General features: G+C 41.0%; 1 protein-coding gene across 8 annotated transcripts in view; it reads left to right on the top strand.

Annotated features, from left to right (window-relative positions):
* The window catches only part of Zdhhc20 (zDHHC palmitoyltransferase 20), a 59,014-nt gene that overhangs the window by 31,601 nt on the left and 12,805 nt on the right, over positions 1–14,608 (top strand). For 4 of the 8 annotated variants that reach the window (XM_075950123.1, XM_075950129.1, XM_075950124.1 and 1 more), the window contains exons 6-10: positions 2,856–2,925; positions 4,549–4,581; positions 5,272–5,392; positions 11,525–11,560; positions 13,616–13,748. In XM_075950123.1, coding sequence (XP_075806238.1) covers positions 2,856–2,925; positions 4,549–4,581; positions 5,272–5,392; positions 11,525–11,560; positions 13,616–13,748 — 393 coding nt within the window. The remainder of the gene's footprint in view (positions 1–2,855; positions 2,926–4,548; positions 4,582–5,271; positions 5,393–11,524; positions 11,561–13,615; positions 13,749–14,608) is intronic. The other 4 variants (XR_012907993.1, XM_075950126.1, XM_075950125.1 and 1 more) reach the window with 1 other exon arrangement.

The following is a 14,608-nucleotide window of genomic DNA, read 5'->3' as shown; positions in this document are numbered from 1 at the left end:
GGTTCATGCTGTCTGTGAGGTCTTCTTCATTCTTAGCCAGAAGGATGAGAACCCTTCCCTCCCCTGCCTCCTGTCCTTTGCAGTTTCTTCATTTCAGCCTGAGGGTCCGTCTGCTCTCTGGGTCTGTAGAAATGCCACATGAGATGAGAGAAAGCACGCGAGTGTGCATCCCGGCGTGAGATGAGAGAAAGCACGCGAGTGTGCATCCCGGCGTGAGATGAGAGAAAGCACGCGAGTGTGCATCCCGGCGTGAGATGAGAGAAAGCACGCGAGTGTGCATCCCGGCGTGAGATGAGAGAAAGCACGCGAGTGTGCATCCCGGCGTGAGATGAGAGAAAGCACGCGAGTGTGCATCCCGGCGTGAGATGAGAGAAAGCACTTGAGTGTGCATCTCGGCGTGTGATGAGGTTTTAGCAGAACTCATTTCCAAAAAGTGACAGCTAATATTAAGCAGTCCTTTTTATTTTATGAAGAATTTTGAAACAACTAGTTGATAATAGTACTTGTAGTTCTGTATATTAGATGTTTTTAACCCCGTTCCATACTTGCAATGGGTTTATGAATCCCCAAGTTTAGCAAAATTTGGACAGTGTGTAATTTTCAAAACAGCAGGTTGATAGCTATATCCTTTTTTGTTATTTGTTTGTTTGTTTTTTATTTTGTTTTGACACAGGGTTTCTCCATGTTCTGGAACTCCCTCTGTAGACCAGACTGACTTCAAACTCAGAAATCTCATGAGTGCTGGCATTAAAGGTGTTCACCTGTTCACCTTTATTTCTAGAAAGGGGCAGTATTTATCATTCGTAGAACTCACAAGTATTCATTGAACAAATGAAAAGACATTTCTGTCTTTTCTTGCTCTATTTCTGTCGTTGACACTGTCCTTTTTTTTGGTTGCTCTGTACAAGAATGAAGTTTCCTTTGATTGTGCAACTATTTGCCTTTATCTGCTCATTTGTTAAGTACGGTTTCCTTCCTCCCTCTATCCCTCCTTTAGACATGATTTCAGTATGGAGTCCTAGAACTCGATATGTAGATCATGCTAGGATTGAACTCACAGTAATCCCTCTGCTTCTGCCTTCTAAATACTGGATTAATCTCCCTCCCTCCCTCCCTCCCTCCCTCCCTTCCTCTCCTCCTTTCTTTCCAACCCGTTTCTGGTAGGACCTTTTTGATTTTGTTCACATCCCTGCACCTAAATATGTGCACAGCTGTCACACACAGCATGGAGGGAGGATGTAGGGGAATGGGCACATGAGGTGCTTGGCTTCTTTCTGATCCTGAGCTTCCTACACATGCAACCTTAGGTTTCTGTTTGGTATATAGACTAAGCATTAGTGGTGCCGTCTTCAGCTTGCTGTATTTTCCTTAACGGAATATGTGTTTTGTGTGGGAACTTGTTGTTCTGCAGAATAGTGCACTATATAGACATACCATAAAGTATTTAGCCATTTAATGGATAAAATTATTCTTAGGAACTTGAGCAATAGCTCAGCACTTAAGAGCTCTGGCTACTCTTCCAGAGGACCCAGGACTTCCTCGTACCTACATGGCAGCTCACAACTGTAATTCGAGTTCCAAGGAATCTGATGCCCTCTTCTGGACTTCCAAGGCCACCAGGCATGAACGGGTTGCATGGAACATACATTCATGCAAAACATTTATACACATTTTTTAAAAAAGGAAATTACCCTGGCGTTTTTAAATTTAAAATATCTGTAATAAGCATTCTTATTTGTTATATTTTAAAGATTTATTTTTAATTAGGTGTAGGGGTGTGTGTGTGTATGTGTGTGTGTATATGTTTGTCTGCATGTAAGTATGTATACTAGGAGGCCAGAGGTCTGGAGCTAGAGTTACAAATGGTTGTGAGCCGCATGCCATGGGTGCTGGGAACTCAATCTTGATCCTCTCTGAAAGAGCAAGCAGCAAATGTTTTTAGCCACTGAGCCATCTTTTCAGTTTCCACATTTGTTACTGTTCAAACCCGTCAAGCAGTTTTCTATCACTGAGTTTGTTCCTCCAGCTAGATTCTTCATTTTCCAAGAGAGTAGGAGGTTTTGTTTGTTTCTTAGTTTTTCTTTCACGCCTCTGTATCCCATATTGGCCTCAAACTCCTTGTGTAGTTGATAATGACCTTGAACTTCAGATCCTTCTGCCTTCTGAGAGACACCCTTATCCTCAAACTCCCTTTGTTTTCTCGGATGTTTGTGAGTTGGACTCCTCCCATTCTGTTTCCTTACTGTCCACTGTCACGATCCAATGCATTGTTTATTCTATTAATTATCTTAGTCCCTAGAACATAGAATATGTAAGCTTCACAAAGTAGGGATTTTTGTTTAGATTACCTGGCACATAGTAGGTGATCAGTATCTTTTGAACAATTGAATGTGAACCAGACAATAGCATAGCATGTATTAGAATTTTAGTTTCAAAGAGGTTTTTGTTGTTGTTCCAAAAATGAATCATCATTGGTCTAGAATAGGGTGGATTCAGACAGAAGGTGAATGTCTTAAGTATGGTGAGAATCCGTTACAGACCTTGTGCTGTAGTCAACAAAGCCCTGGGTTTGGGACTCGGTGGACCTGAGCTCTGGACTAGTTCTGCTATTCGTCTTGGTGTTTGGCCTTCTGCACACTGCTTACTTCAGATCTACTTTATTTAGTTTGAAAACTTCTGGGAAGATACATTATGAGGCCCCCTTTTTCTTGACATTTTATTTGAGATACTCTCTGGTGCATTTTGGTATTTTAAAATGGCTCACTGTCGGTTTCCAGAATATATTCCAAATTTCAAGCTTTCTGTATCAGTAAGCTTGCACACCTTTGAGTTGTTTCTTTTTTTCTTCTCTCTAGCTATCCGATATTGTGAAAAATGTCAGTTGATCAAACCTGATCGGGCTCATCACTGCTCTGCGTGTGACCGGTGAGTGTTACTCAGTTTGTTTTCCTTTAACCCTGCCCTGGAATTTGGCAACAGAGAAACATTTTACATGCTTCTTCATATTTAGCAAAGCCATTTCATCCTTTCCCATTATTTGCTGTGGACATAGAGCTGACATAAATACGTATATAAGCTAGAATATACTAGAAGAAGTCTTTGATAACCATTTCTCTGCTAGTTGAGTAGAATTTTAATTTTAAATCTACTTTCTAGCTAGGTGTGGTGATGCCTGCCTTTAATGCCATCATTTGCGTGGATCTCTGAGTTTGAGGCCAGCCTGGTCTCTATAATGTGTTCCAGGACAACCAGGGCTACACAGAGAACCTTTTCCCAAAAAAATAAATATATTCTTTCTGCACTCATGCTTAATGTAATGTTGATAAGCCAGCAGTTATAACCTCCTTGTAAAATATGACCACTTTATAGACTAATGAGTCTATAATGATATTTTCTTGTTTTTATTATCGATGTTGCTATTAAAACAAATCACTGAGTAAATTTTATAATTGTTTTCATTTGCCATTTGTTCCATTTTAATCCTTGTTTTCATGTGAGAAGGTGGTATGGTAAAGGAAAAATACTTGATTTAAAACTCTTGAGTGGGGGGCTGGAGAGATAGCTCAGTGGTTAAGAGCACGGGTTGCTCTTCCAGAGGTCCTGAGTTCAATTCCCAGCAACCACATGGTGGCTCACAACCATCTGTAATGAGATCTGGTGCCCTCTTCTGGCGTGCGGGCATACATGAAGGCAGAATATTGTATACATAATAAATAAATAAATCTATATTAAAAAATAATAATAAAATAAAACTCTTGACTAATCCAAGCCTCTTAGACAAGCTGTGTAAGTTTCTGGGTGTTGAGTTTCTCATTCTTTGTGAGCTCTGTAGTCTCGCTTTCTACATGTATAAAAAGTACTCTAGAGGGAAGAAAGTTTGGTTTTGTTTTGGTGTTCTTATGCTAAAGTATAGTAGTGGTCATCACGGGGAAACTTGATGTTAAAGAATGTAGGAAAGCAACCATCTTAAGCTGTGTGTTAGTGTCTGGTGTGTGCACTTCTAAGGATTGACTTTCTTGATCTGCTCATGCCTATAGTACTAGAGGTCATCTGTTTATCTCCTTAGCTGATGTTCAAATTGGGCCCTCTAATGTACCAAGAATCATTCCCAGACCTGAATAATAAGATGTCATTTGGTGTGGTAAATAAGCTGGCTGTGTTGAACTGACATCACAGTGTAAAAACTAGTGACTGTTTATCTGGGGAGGTACTTATGAAGGTAGCAGAAGTTACCTGGTGTTTCTAGGTTGGTTCTCAAAGATTTAGGTTTTTTTTTTTGTTTTTTTTTGTTTTTTTTTTTTGGTTTTTCGAGACAGGGTTTCTCTGTGGCTTTGGAGCCTGTCCTGGAACTAGCTCTTGTAGACCAGGCTGGTCTCGAACTCACAGAGATCCACCTGCCTCTGCCTCCCGAGTGCTGGGATTAAAGGTGTGCGCCACCACCGCCCGGCTCAAAGATTTAGTTTTAAGGGGATATTTTAACTTCAGTAAAATAATGAGAAATTAGAGTCAGGATTTTTCTGAATGACTTTTCTTATGCTTGATTCCTAGATGTGTTCTTAAGATGGATCATCACTGTCCTTGGTATGTATGAAAAATAGTAGAAATTGCCTAAACCAAAGGGGTGGAGGTTGGACGTTAGAAGCAGGAAACTGAGAATGATTTTCTTTAGTAATCCTTTTTTCCTCCACTGGTACTAGTGTTTACATCCAGGGTCTCTACACATTGTAAGTGCTCTCTATGACTAAAACCATATACCCCATTCCAGTGGTCCTGTTTTTGAGCTCAATTAAATTACTAATACATATACACACACACATATAAACGTATATAGATATGTATATCTGTACATACACATGTAGATATGGGCACTTATATTTTTCCTTTAAAAATATCTCTGATAAATAATCCAGATGGTAATAAATTAAAAATTAACATTCGAGTTGCAAAAATCTGTATAACAATTAAAAACATCCACAGTTACGATACTGTTGTTTTCCACTTCTCACTTGTCCTTGATGTAACCTTTCTGCTTTCTTTCCCCCACTTATGACTTCAAGGCATCCGTTAATTTATTATCTTGCCATCTCCATAAACTAAGTAACGTTAGGTATATTCCCATTTTGGTACAAGCTCCAAGATTCTCACATCTACAAAGCTGAGCTGTCCCATGAGGCACTCCCTACACCCCGCTCCCACTGGCCCTGAGACCCTGTTTTGCTTTCTCTTTGTGATTTGTCTTATCTTACAATGTTACTTTCTATATTCTTCTAGGGTGAATAACTGTGTGGGATTTACTAATTACAAATTCTTCATGCTGTTTTTGTTGTATTCCCTACTATATTGCCTTTTTGTGGCTTCAACAGTTTTAGAGTATTTCATAAAATTTTGGACGGTAAGTCTTTTTTCTGTCTTAAACATATATAAAAAATGTTTAAAGATGTGTATTTGAAATGAATTTCTTGATGCTTTTTATAATCTTGTATAATGGCTCGGCCAGGACTACACTTGACTTGCAAGTCTGTGTCCAGTGCACAGGCTCTAGGTGACTGGTGCGGACTGTTAGAGCTGCGGGAGAATGTCTGCCTCTTTGTACTGCTGTGATGACACTTGTGTGGTGCTGCAGGCAGTGGCATCTTGGGCCAGACAAACACTTGCTTTCTGTCTGCATATGGTTTTTTTCAGAATCTTAGAAAAGATTTATTTTTATTTTATGAATGTGGATGTTTTGCCATTTATGTCTGTGCACCATATGTGTGCCTGGTTCCTGCAGAGAGCAGAAGAGGGTGTCAGATCCCCTGAAACGAATTGCAGAAGATTGTGAGCTGACTTGATATATATGTGCTGGGCGTTGAACCCGAGTCCTCTGCAAGAACAGCCAGTGCTCTCAAAAGCTGAGCTGTCTCTCCGGCCCCGATCCTTTCCGAGTTTTAAAAAAAATGACAAGTAAGCTGGGCGGTGGTGGCGCACACCTTTAATCCCAGCACTCGGGAGGCAGAGGCAGGCGAATCTCTGTGAGTTTGAGGCCAGCGTGATCTACAAGAGCTAGTTCCAGGACAGGAACCTTGTCTCGAAAAATCCAAAAAAAAAAAAAAAAAAAAAGACAAGTAGTTAAAAATAATCAAATGTTTTATCAACAAAGGGCTAAAGTGTGATTTATCTGAGGAGAAATCCTGTAGAAACAAGCAGCTTCGTGTGACAAATGACTGGGAAGTGGTCTCTGAGATGTACCATGCATCAGGAGCAAGGACCACATCAGTGCGTATAGGATGTGGTGGTGTCTAACGGGAATAACCTACTAGTGTGTCCTGACCACTCTGGACACGCTGGAGAGCTGCTGGGCGCCACAGCCAGGACGGAGGACACTCCCTCCTATTTTCCTGGGGATTTTGGTTACCATATACAAATGTCCATCTGTTCAGAATACATAATCAGGTTGAAACCATTTTAATGTGGAAGTGTATATACTTAAGGGGAAAATAAGTACCAGAAATGTGGAAAGAACTCCATGTTAGAAGTAGTGTGGGAAACTGCTGTTTTTCATTATGACATTCTCATAATGTTTGGTTTTTATATTTGCATGTTCTACTGATATAATTTAGAAATAACTTTAAAATATATTAAAACTACCTATTTATTAAAATCTTTAAATATCTGAATAATTTTCATCTCTGTTTCTTTCTCCCTACTGTCATCAGCCCCATTAAATGTAGGTTCAGTCTTGACTGTCACACTGCTAAACCCAATACCCAGTCTTCAATTGATAATTATTACTGAGCCATCAGACACGATAGTCTTCATAAAAATGGACATTTCAAATATGTTTCCTATTTTCTTTCCATTGTTTTTCTCCATGCTTATCTACTGTAATGGGAACAAAATCTACACCAGGCCATTGGTTGCCAGGCTAGAATAGTGATGTCATCTCTGAGGTCTTGTTCCTCCTCTCATACCAAGATCTAGAATTACACGGCTCCCAGGGAAAGGGCATGGGCTTTGCTTATGTATTTGCTATAATTTAAACTCCATGAAGGCAAGAAATTCTGTCTTTGATTGGTGGAGCGTCTAGGATGTTACCTGGCCCACGACACAGTAAGTGTTTAGTGAGTGTTTGCTGAGTGGTAAAATAAGCAGCGTGAAGTTAGCTTAGATTGCTTTTTCAGTTGTGAAATCTGGAGTCATACTTACTGCACTGAATTGATAGTTTAAGTTAATGTAAGCATGTGGTGTATAATAAGCACCCAGTAGATGTCTGTCTGTTCATCTGTGTTTGAGACAGGGTCTTAAATTAACCAGTCTAGTCTAGAACTCACTGTGTGGCCTAAACTCATGGCAATCCTCCCCCGCTAGCCTATTAAGATGACTTTGTTTTTCTCATTGTATGTCTCAAACCATTTCAGTTGTAGCCACGTCTGTCTCCTGCTGCCGTGTTCTTGCTCTCCTTTGATAGGTGCAACGCCCGTTAATCTAGAAACACAGTACCCAACTTTACTCTGCAAGTGTGAGCGAGACTTTTTCCAGCCGTTGCCATGGCTTTCTGTGAGCGCCCACGTTTGTGCCATGTCCACTTTTTCTGATAGGTTTTGTTTTCATAAAATAGATACGAGTCTTTATTCATGTGACCTTGGTAACTCTGAGCCTTTCTTCAATAAAATACAGAAATCACCAGCTATAACAGCAAAGTTCATAATTTAGGCAGCACTAAAACTGTCACTTCCTCCTACCAGGAGGGACTGCACCTGTAGTCGAGGACTCTGTTAGCAGAGATAGATTTGTCTGGACCCCAGCTGTGAGCCCACCCTCGGCCACACAGAACAGCGGAGTTTGCAAGTTGAAAGGCCTCCCCAGTGCTGTTGGCCTAGTATGCTGTCTTCAGGGCGCTGGCTCTTCTTGGTGCTGTCTTTCTCTGACTGTGGCTGCAAAGCTTCTATTCCCATTTCATTTTGTGTCTTCTAAGTAGGTTTGTTTTGTTTCTGTCAAAGTTTTCTATTTCTTAACCAGCTGTTTTTATTCATGTTTCCGTCTGCTGTCTGGTCACCCATTTTCTTCTGATGTTATCACTGCTTCCATTTTCACTTTTACATTGTGATTTGGAGGAGGAGATAATTGTGGTATAGAAGTATGTCCACATTTACTCTTTTTAACACCCAGGGGAAAGTTTAAAATGCGTGTTTTGTTATCCAGGTCTGGTGAGGCCACAGACCTAGGGCCATTGTGGCTGAGAAGGTAATCAAAGAAAGAACAGACACAGCCTAACACGGCTCAGCGAGGGTGAGAGCTGCTGGTGTCTGAACAGATGAACTGCGTTAGGGTTCTCAGTTTGAATAATCTCCATCTCAGTGGATTGTGGGAGGAGAAATGCTGCCTCTAGGTAAGGTGGCAGGGGGCTAGGGAATGGGAACTTGGACGAGGCTTGGAGTTTGGGCTCTGGATTGGTTAGCCTTTGAAAGTTGCCCTCCTAGTAGTGAGTGCTTTTCTAAGTACTGGTGAACTTGGGCGGCCCATTTGTAGCGTGAATTTTAATTGGTTTTATTAGTAAAATCCCAGAGCCAGCTATCGGGGTGAAAACTGAAAGATCAGAGAAGCAGTGGCCAGCCACTAGAGTTCTTACCTCTACCAATGCTCAGACCAAAGGGGCGATCTTGTTCTCAGACTGCTCCTCAGATTGCTTTGAGTGCCTGTCTCCTGCCTTATATTCTTCTCTCCGCCCAGCCATATCAATCATGTCTCCACCTCCCCAGTGCTGGGATAAAAGGCCTTGGATCCCAAGTGCTGGAATCACCTTTGAGTGAGTTCTGTTTCTCTTTTAGACTGGAATTAATTTTGTGTAGTGTTTCCCATGGTGGCCTTGACTAACAGGGATCCTTCTGCCTCTGACTCCTGAGTCCTGGGTTTAAAGGTGTGTGCCAATACCACCTGGCCTTTAGTGGTTTAACTCTGCACTCTGATCTTCAGGCAAACTTTGTTAAAACACAAAATGTCACTTCAGGAGTTATCTCCTCAAGTCAGTGAAGCTCCAGATCCCAGTGTATCTATACAGGAAGATAAGGAACTGTGGTTTTGTACAGAGGGTTGTTGTGACTGCAATTGTCAGAGTGAGATTGGAGAAGTTAGGTCATGTGTTTCATAGTATAGAAAATTAGAATTTAAAGTCAGGTCTGTCTATCCCAGGGTCCAGGTACTTTCCAAGGTCACTTGTTTCTTAAAATCCGGGTACAGCTCTGAGTCATGGAGCACAGTTATTTCCAGGAAATGCCTTGTGTATTTTAGAGAGATGTTTACTAAAGCATTGTAATTCAGGGGGCTGGAGAGATGATGGCTCACTGGTTTAAAACACATGTTGCTCTTGCAGAGGACCCAGGTTCAGTTCCCAGTATCTGCATCCTGGCTCACAACCGTTTATATTCATGTATATGGTGCACATATATATGTCCACACAAAAACCCTCTATATAAAATAAAATTTAAAATGTGTGATTCTAAACTTTCTACATGCTGGGCATAGTGGCGCACGCCTTTAATCCCAGCACTCAGGAAGCAGAGGGAGGCGGATCTCTGTGAGTTCAAAGCCAGCCTGAAATACAGAGTTCCAGGTCAGATACAGCTACATAGTGAGACCTAGTCTCAAAGAAACAAAAAACTAATTAAGTGCTAGTGTGAGCTTAAGCGCCATCAGGAAGATGCAGCCCAGCACTGCCTCTGTCCTGACTTCCACAGAAACTTTTTAGGACAAGCCAGAGTTAGTGAGCAAAGACAGATAGAGTACATGCTTCTGAGCAGCCATTCTCAGCCTGGGGTCATGACCCCTTTCAGAGGGGTCATATAGCAGATATTTACTCTACAACTCATAACAGTCGCTAAATTGTAGTTAGGAAGTAGCAATGAAAATATTTGTATGATTGGGGTTCACCACAAATGAACTGTAGTAAAGGGTCACAGTTTATTAGGAAGATTGAGAACCATTGAGCTAGAGTTAAATGCTGGCATTGAGAGGAAGATGTGCAGGAAAAGGGCAGTACACACTCAAGGCATGGGTGCAGGTTTCTCTAGAGTCACGTTTAAATATCCTTTCAACGATTATGATTTTGTGGCTAAATTACATTGTTCAGAAGATGCAACCTACAAGATTTAAAGATGAAGCAAAGTTGTCAGATACAGTGGCACATACCTTTAATCCCAGCACTTGGGAGGCAGAGGCAGGCGGATCTCAGTGAGTTTGAGGCCAGCCTGAACTACAAAATAGTTCCAGGACAACCAGGACTACACAGGGAAACTGTCTCAAAAAAAAAAAAAGATGAAGCAAAGTTTAAAAAAATAGGTAGAGTTAAACAAAACTGAACTAGCTTAGTTATTGCTCTTATTTTAAAGAATATACTTTCTTAAGTTTGAAGCCAGCCTGGTCTCCATATACAGTAAGACCCTGCCTCTAAAATCAAATGAAATTTTAATGTGGTTTTTATGGTGTATTTTTTTAGACTTAGGAGAGTGCTAATACAGTTAAATTCAAGGTCACAAACGTTGTATTCTAAATATGCATCTTTGTTGGAATTGTCTGTCTGTAGGCAGTGTTGCTGTATGAGGTTTCTGTGCCCTCAGTCAGCAGGAGATGCACCGAGGACCCCAGGGTTAAGCAGCTAACTCAGCTTCACGTGTCTGGGCTGCTTATTAAAGGGAGTGGACAAGGAAGGCCACACTGTGAGTGGGAAATCTAAACCAAGATAGAAGGGAATTGATGTCTGAGGGAAGAGCATTTAAGCCAGAGGAGTCTGTAGGTACCACTGGAGTGTTTGAACTATACCAAGGGAGCGTTTCCTCTGTGCATTCCTGGCTGTCCTGGATCTCGCTCTGCAGACCAGACTGACCTCAGACTCAGAGATCCGCCTGTCTGCCTCCTAAGTGTTGGGATTAAAGGAGTGTGCCGCCATCGCCCAGTGCCGTAGGAACTTTTTATAGCTAGATTAGACTAAGGATGGGTACTAAAGGGAAGCCCAGGATCCTGGTAGGGCTAAGTGACAAAGGGACTTTAGTGATCTCTAGTGTTAGAAGGTGTCTCTGTCTATCTGTCTGTCTTCAGTAAAATGGGAACAGAAGGGTGACATGCTGTGACTTGTAAAAGGTTCTGATTGCTGAGCTGTCAGAAGCTGCCATTGTTTTCCCAGCTGAAACAGGCAATAGCAGTGAGGTGCCGAGTCTTCGGGTCCCATTTCTGGAAGCACTAACCAACCAAGGTTACAGAATTACAGATGGTCATGTTAAACGTTTATTTTGTTCTTTCAGACACAAGTTTCTGTGTAGTTGGGTGGAAAAGCACATGTTTAGAGGAAAAGCACATGTCTCTGCCATGTGCCTGAAGAGAGAAATGTTGTGACCTGTATGTTTTGGGTGTTTTTTACTTTCTGGAAAAATGTAGACCATTAGAGGGCAACTACTTGTATTCCTTCCAAATGCACATAACTGATAAAGCCTGGTTTTCAGGATAACTTTGTATAAAAGTTGTTTTCTTAATACATTGTCTCTATTTGCACAAGCTTTGCCGCAGGAAATCTACAGAGAATTGCCCGAAGGTAAAACACATCATTGCCATGACATTCTCATGATCTCTTTACAGAGTGAATGCATGTAATTGAAATTTGCTTTACAAGTTGGCAAGATAGAATAGTCACTTTGTTTTAAAAGTAGAGTGGTTACTCTGAGGAGAAAAATAAATATCAGAATAATGTAGGACTCATGGGGAAATGTTCAATGGTAAAGTTTTTGAGTCCCTAGGTTCAGTCTCCTTTGCACGCATGCATGCACACACAAAGTAGTGCAAACAGTCTTTCAGTCTGTCAAAGCCTGCGTGTGTAATGTGTGGGATTGTATGTGTGTGGTGTATGCACATGAGTGTAGGTTTTCACGAATGCAGGATGTTGGATGTCTTCCTCTGCCATTTCACCTCTCCCTGGCCAGCAAATTTTTCTGCTCTGCCTATCTCTACCCCATTACAGGGTGGTGTAGCCGTTCCCACTACCTATGTAAGTGCTGGAGATTTCAGCTCGGGTCTTGGGGCGTTCAGAGCAGATAGATACCTTAAACCACCAAGCCATCTTCCTAACCCCATCAAATGTTTTTTGTTTCAAATTTTAGGACTAAATTATAGTTGTGTGTCGGATGCACATGCTCGCGTGCATGCGTACACACGTGGAGGCGAGAGGTTAACTTTGGGAGTCAGTTCTCCTTCCGCCATGATGGGTCTAGGGATTGAACTTGGGCAACAAGCACTTTCTACCTCTAAGCCATCTTGCTGGCCCTTTGGTTAGGAACTTTAATTTAAAAAAAAAAGGTGTGTGCATTAGAGTTGTAAGTAGTTGTGAGCCACCTGAAGGAGCCATCCTCCAGTGTGTGGGTCCCCCACCCCCTTTGAGACAGGATTTTTCTGTGTGATCCTGGCTATCCTGGAACTAGCTATGTAGACAGATCATCCTGCCTCTGCCTACCTAGTGCTAGGATTAAAAGTACATGCCACCATGTCCAGCCCGTTAAACATTTTTTAAATTAAATAGTGCGGCCTGTTTTGAAAAACTAGGAGACTTGCCTATACAGTTTTTGAGACAGTCTCATGTGTCCCAAATGACCTTTAACTTACTGTTTAGTTAAAAATGACCTTGAACTTGTGATCCTCCTGCCTCCACTTCTAAGTCCTGTAATTAAGGCAGGCACTACCATGCTCAGTTTTTTGTCATGCTAGGTTCTGAACCTAGGACTTCATGCATACTAGGCAAACATTTTTCTGACTGAGCTACATCTCAAGCCCCTTCAGTGTTTTATTTAAGAGGAAATATTTAAAGGCTCCTTACTGTTAATAGCTTTATTTCTGTAAGAAGGAACGAAAGAATCTGTTCATTCTTTAATTCCTTATGGCAACCTTTATGAAATGGCCATCACCTACAAAGACTAAAGAAAATGAACCAGGATGAGGAGTGGGCCTCAGAGCTTCTAAGGACATGGACCCCTTAGAGGAGAGATACACAGAAGTAAAAGAGAGACCTGTCACGTTCCGCTGGGTTTAGAGCCTGTGTGAGTAGCAGCTGTCTACACAAATGGAAGTGCCTTTGTTCCTCCGGCTGTAGAGGGAAATCTGAGTGCATCCGCACGGCGTGAAAGAAACAGGAACAGTCTACCTTTTCATTTCATGACTGAACTGCTGAGATCATTAGATGCTTAAGGAAAACTTTTTAAAATGCTTGTAATGTTTATTATTCCCTTGTGTGTTTGGGTGGGAGTATACATGCATTTATATCTGGTGCCCACAAGTCAGAGAGGGTGTTGTCACCTAGGACTGGAGTCACAGACTGTGCTAAGCTGCCTTGTGAATGCCGTGAAGAACCCCTGAGCCATCTCTCCAGCTCCTGAGGACAGTTTTTAAATGACTTAGGACTGTTTATGGGTTCAGCCTGCTATGAGACTTTGGATTCAGAATACATGGTCTTATTTATTTTATTACGCCTCATATATGACTTTTAGAGTATGTGTGTGTCTGTATGTGTGTGGTGGCTTCCATCCTTAGGAAGACCCAGATTACAAGTTGCGTTTTAGAGGTTTCCTATCCTCACAATAACCCTTCCTTCTTCTTTCCTCAGAATGAACTGAAGGAATCTCGTGCAAAGTTCCACGTGCTCTTCCTTTTCTTTGTGTCCGCAATGTTCTTCGTCAGCGTGCTCTCACTCTTTAGCTACCATTGCTGGCTAGTTGGAAAAAATAGAACAACAATAGGTAAATAAAGTCTTTTTTAAAAATGACCACAAATTAATGTGAAATGTATAGAAAAATTGTAGTGGGCAATAAAGAAACGAAAAGCTATTGTGTATTTAACTTCAGTTTTGAATACATTGGCTGTATAAGATACCTAGACTCGTGTTGGAGAGGGTTGCCGAAGTGACTGTATGTAGGATGATTTCATTAATGTATTATATAGCAAAATTTATAGTTTATAAACTTATAAATAAAAGTTATTACCTGTGTTTATACAGTATCTTTCGAAATCTAGTCTCTGAATGATAGATTTGCATACTTAAAGTTGATGCTTAGACATAAACCATTTTAAATCCTTTGGTTTACTTTCTTGCTAAGAGAGCATATTTCGTGTATTCTTGACCCCCCATGCACATTTGATGGGCATATGTTCTAGGGGCTACTGCTTTATGACATGGTTTTTATTTTCAGTTTTGTGTCAGTTGTCAGTGAAATTTAGTACATAGTATTATTGTTATCAGCCTTTTCTTCCTAATTTTTAAAATGAAAATACAAGCCTGGAGAGATGGCTTGGTGTAGGTAAGGGCACTTGCTACCAAACCTGATGGTCTGAGCTCAGTCTCCTGAACACACATAGTGGAAGAAGAAAGAACTAGCTCCTACAGATTGTCCTCTGACCTCCACATACATTTAGCAATGTGGATATATAGACACACCGAATAAGTAGATAAATGCAAAAAGAAACAAACATAAAAAACAGAAACAAATATAGAGGAATAATTAATTAAGATGTGTCGTTGGTTGTTTCTACTCTTTATTCTTTTGCTCTTGTTGGGTGAATTCTAATTGGTCTTAATAAAAACCCAGAATCAGATATCGGA

The sequence above is a fragment of the Microtus pennsylvanicus genome, chromosome 15 (genome assembly GCF_037038515.1).
Source record: "Microtus pennsylvanicus isolate mMicPen1 chromosome 15, mMicPen1.hap1, whole genome shotgun sequence".
In the NCBI taxonomy this organism is placed as follows: domain Eukaryota; kingdom Metazoa; phylum Chordata; class Mammalia; order Rodentia; family Cricetidae; genus Microtus; species Microtus pennsylvanicus.
This window is presented reverse-complemented; position numbering and strand designations above follow the sequence as displayed.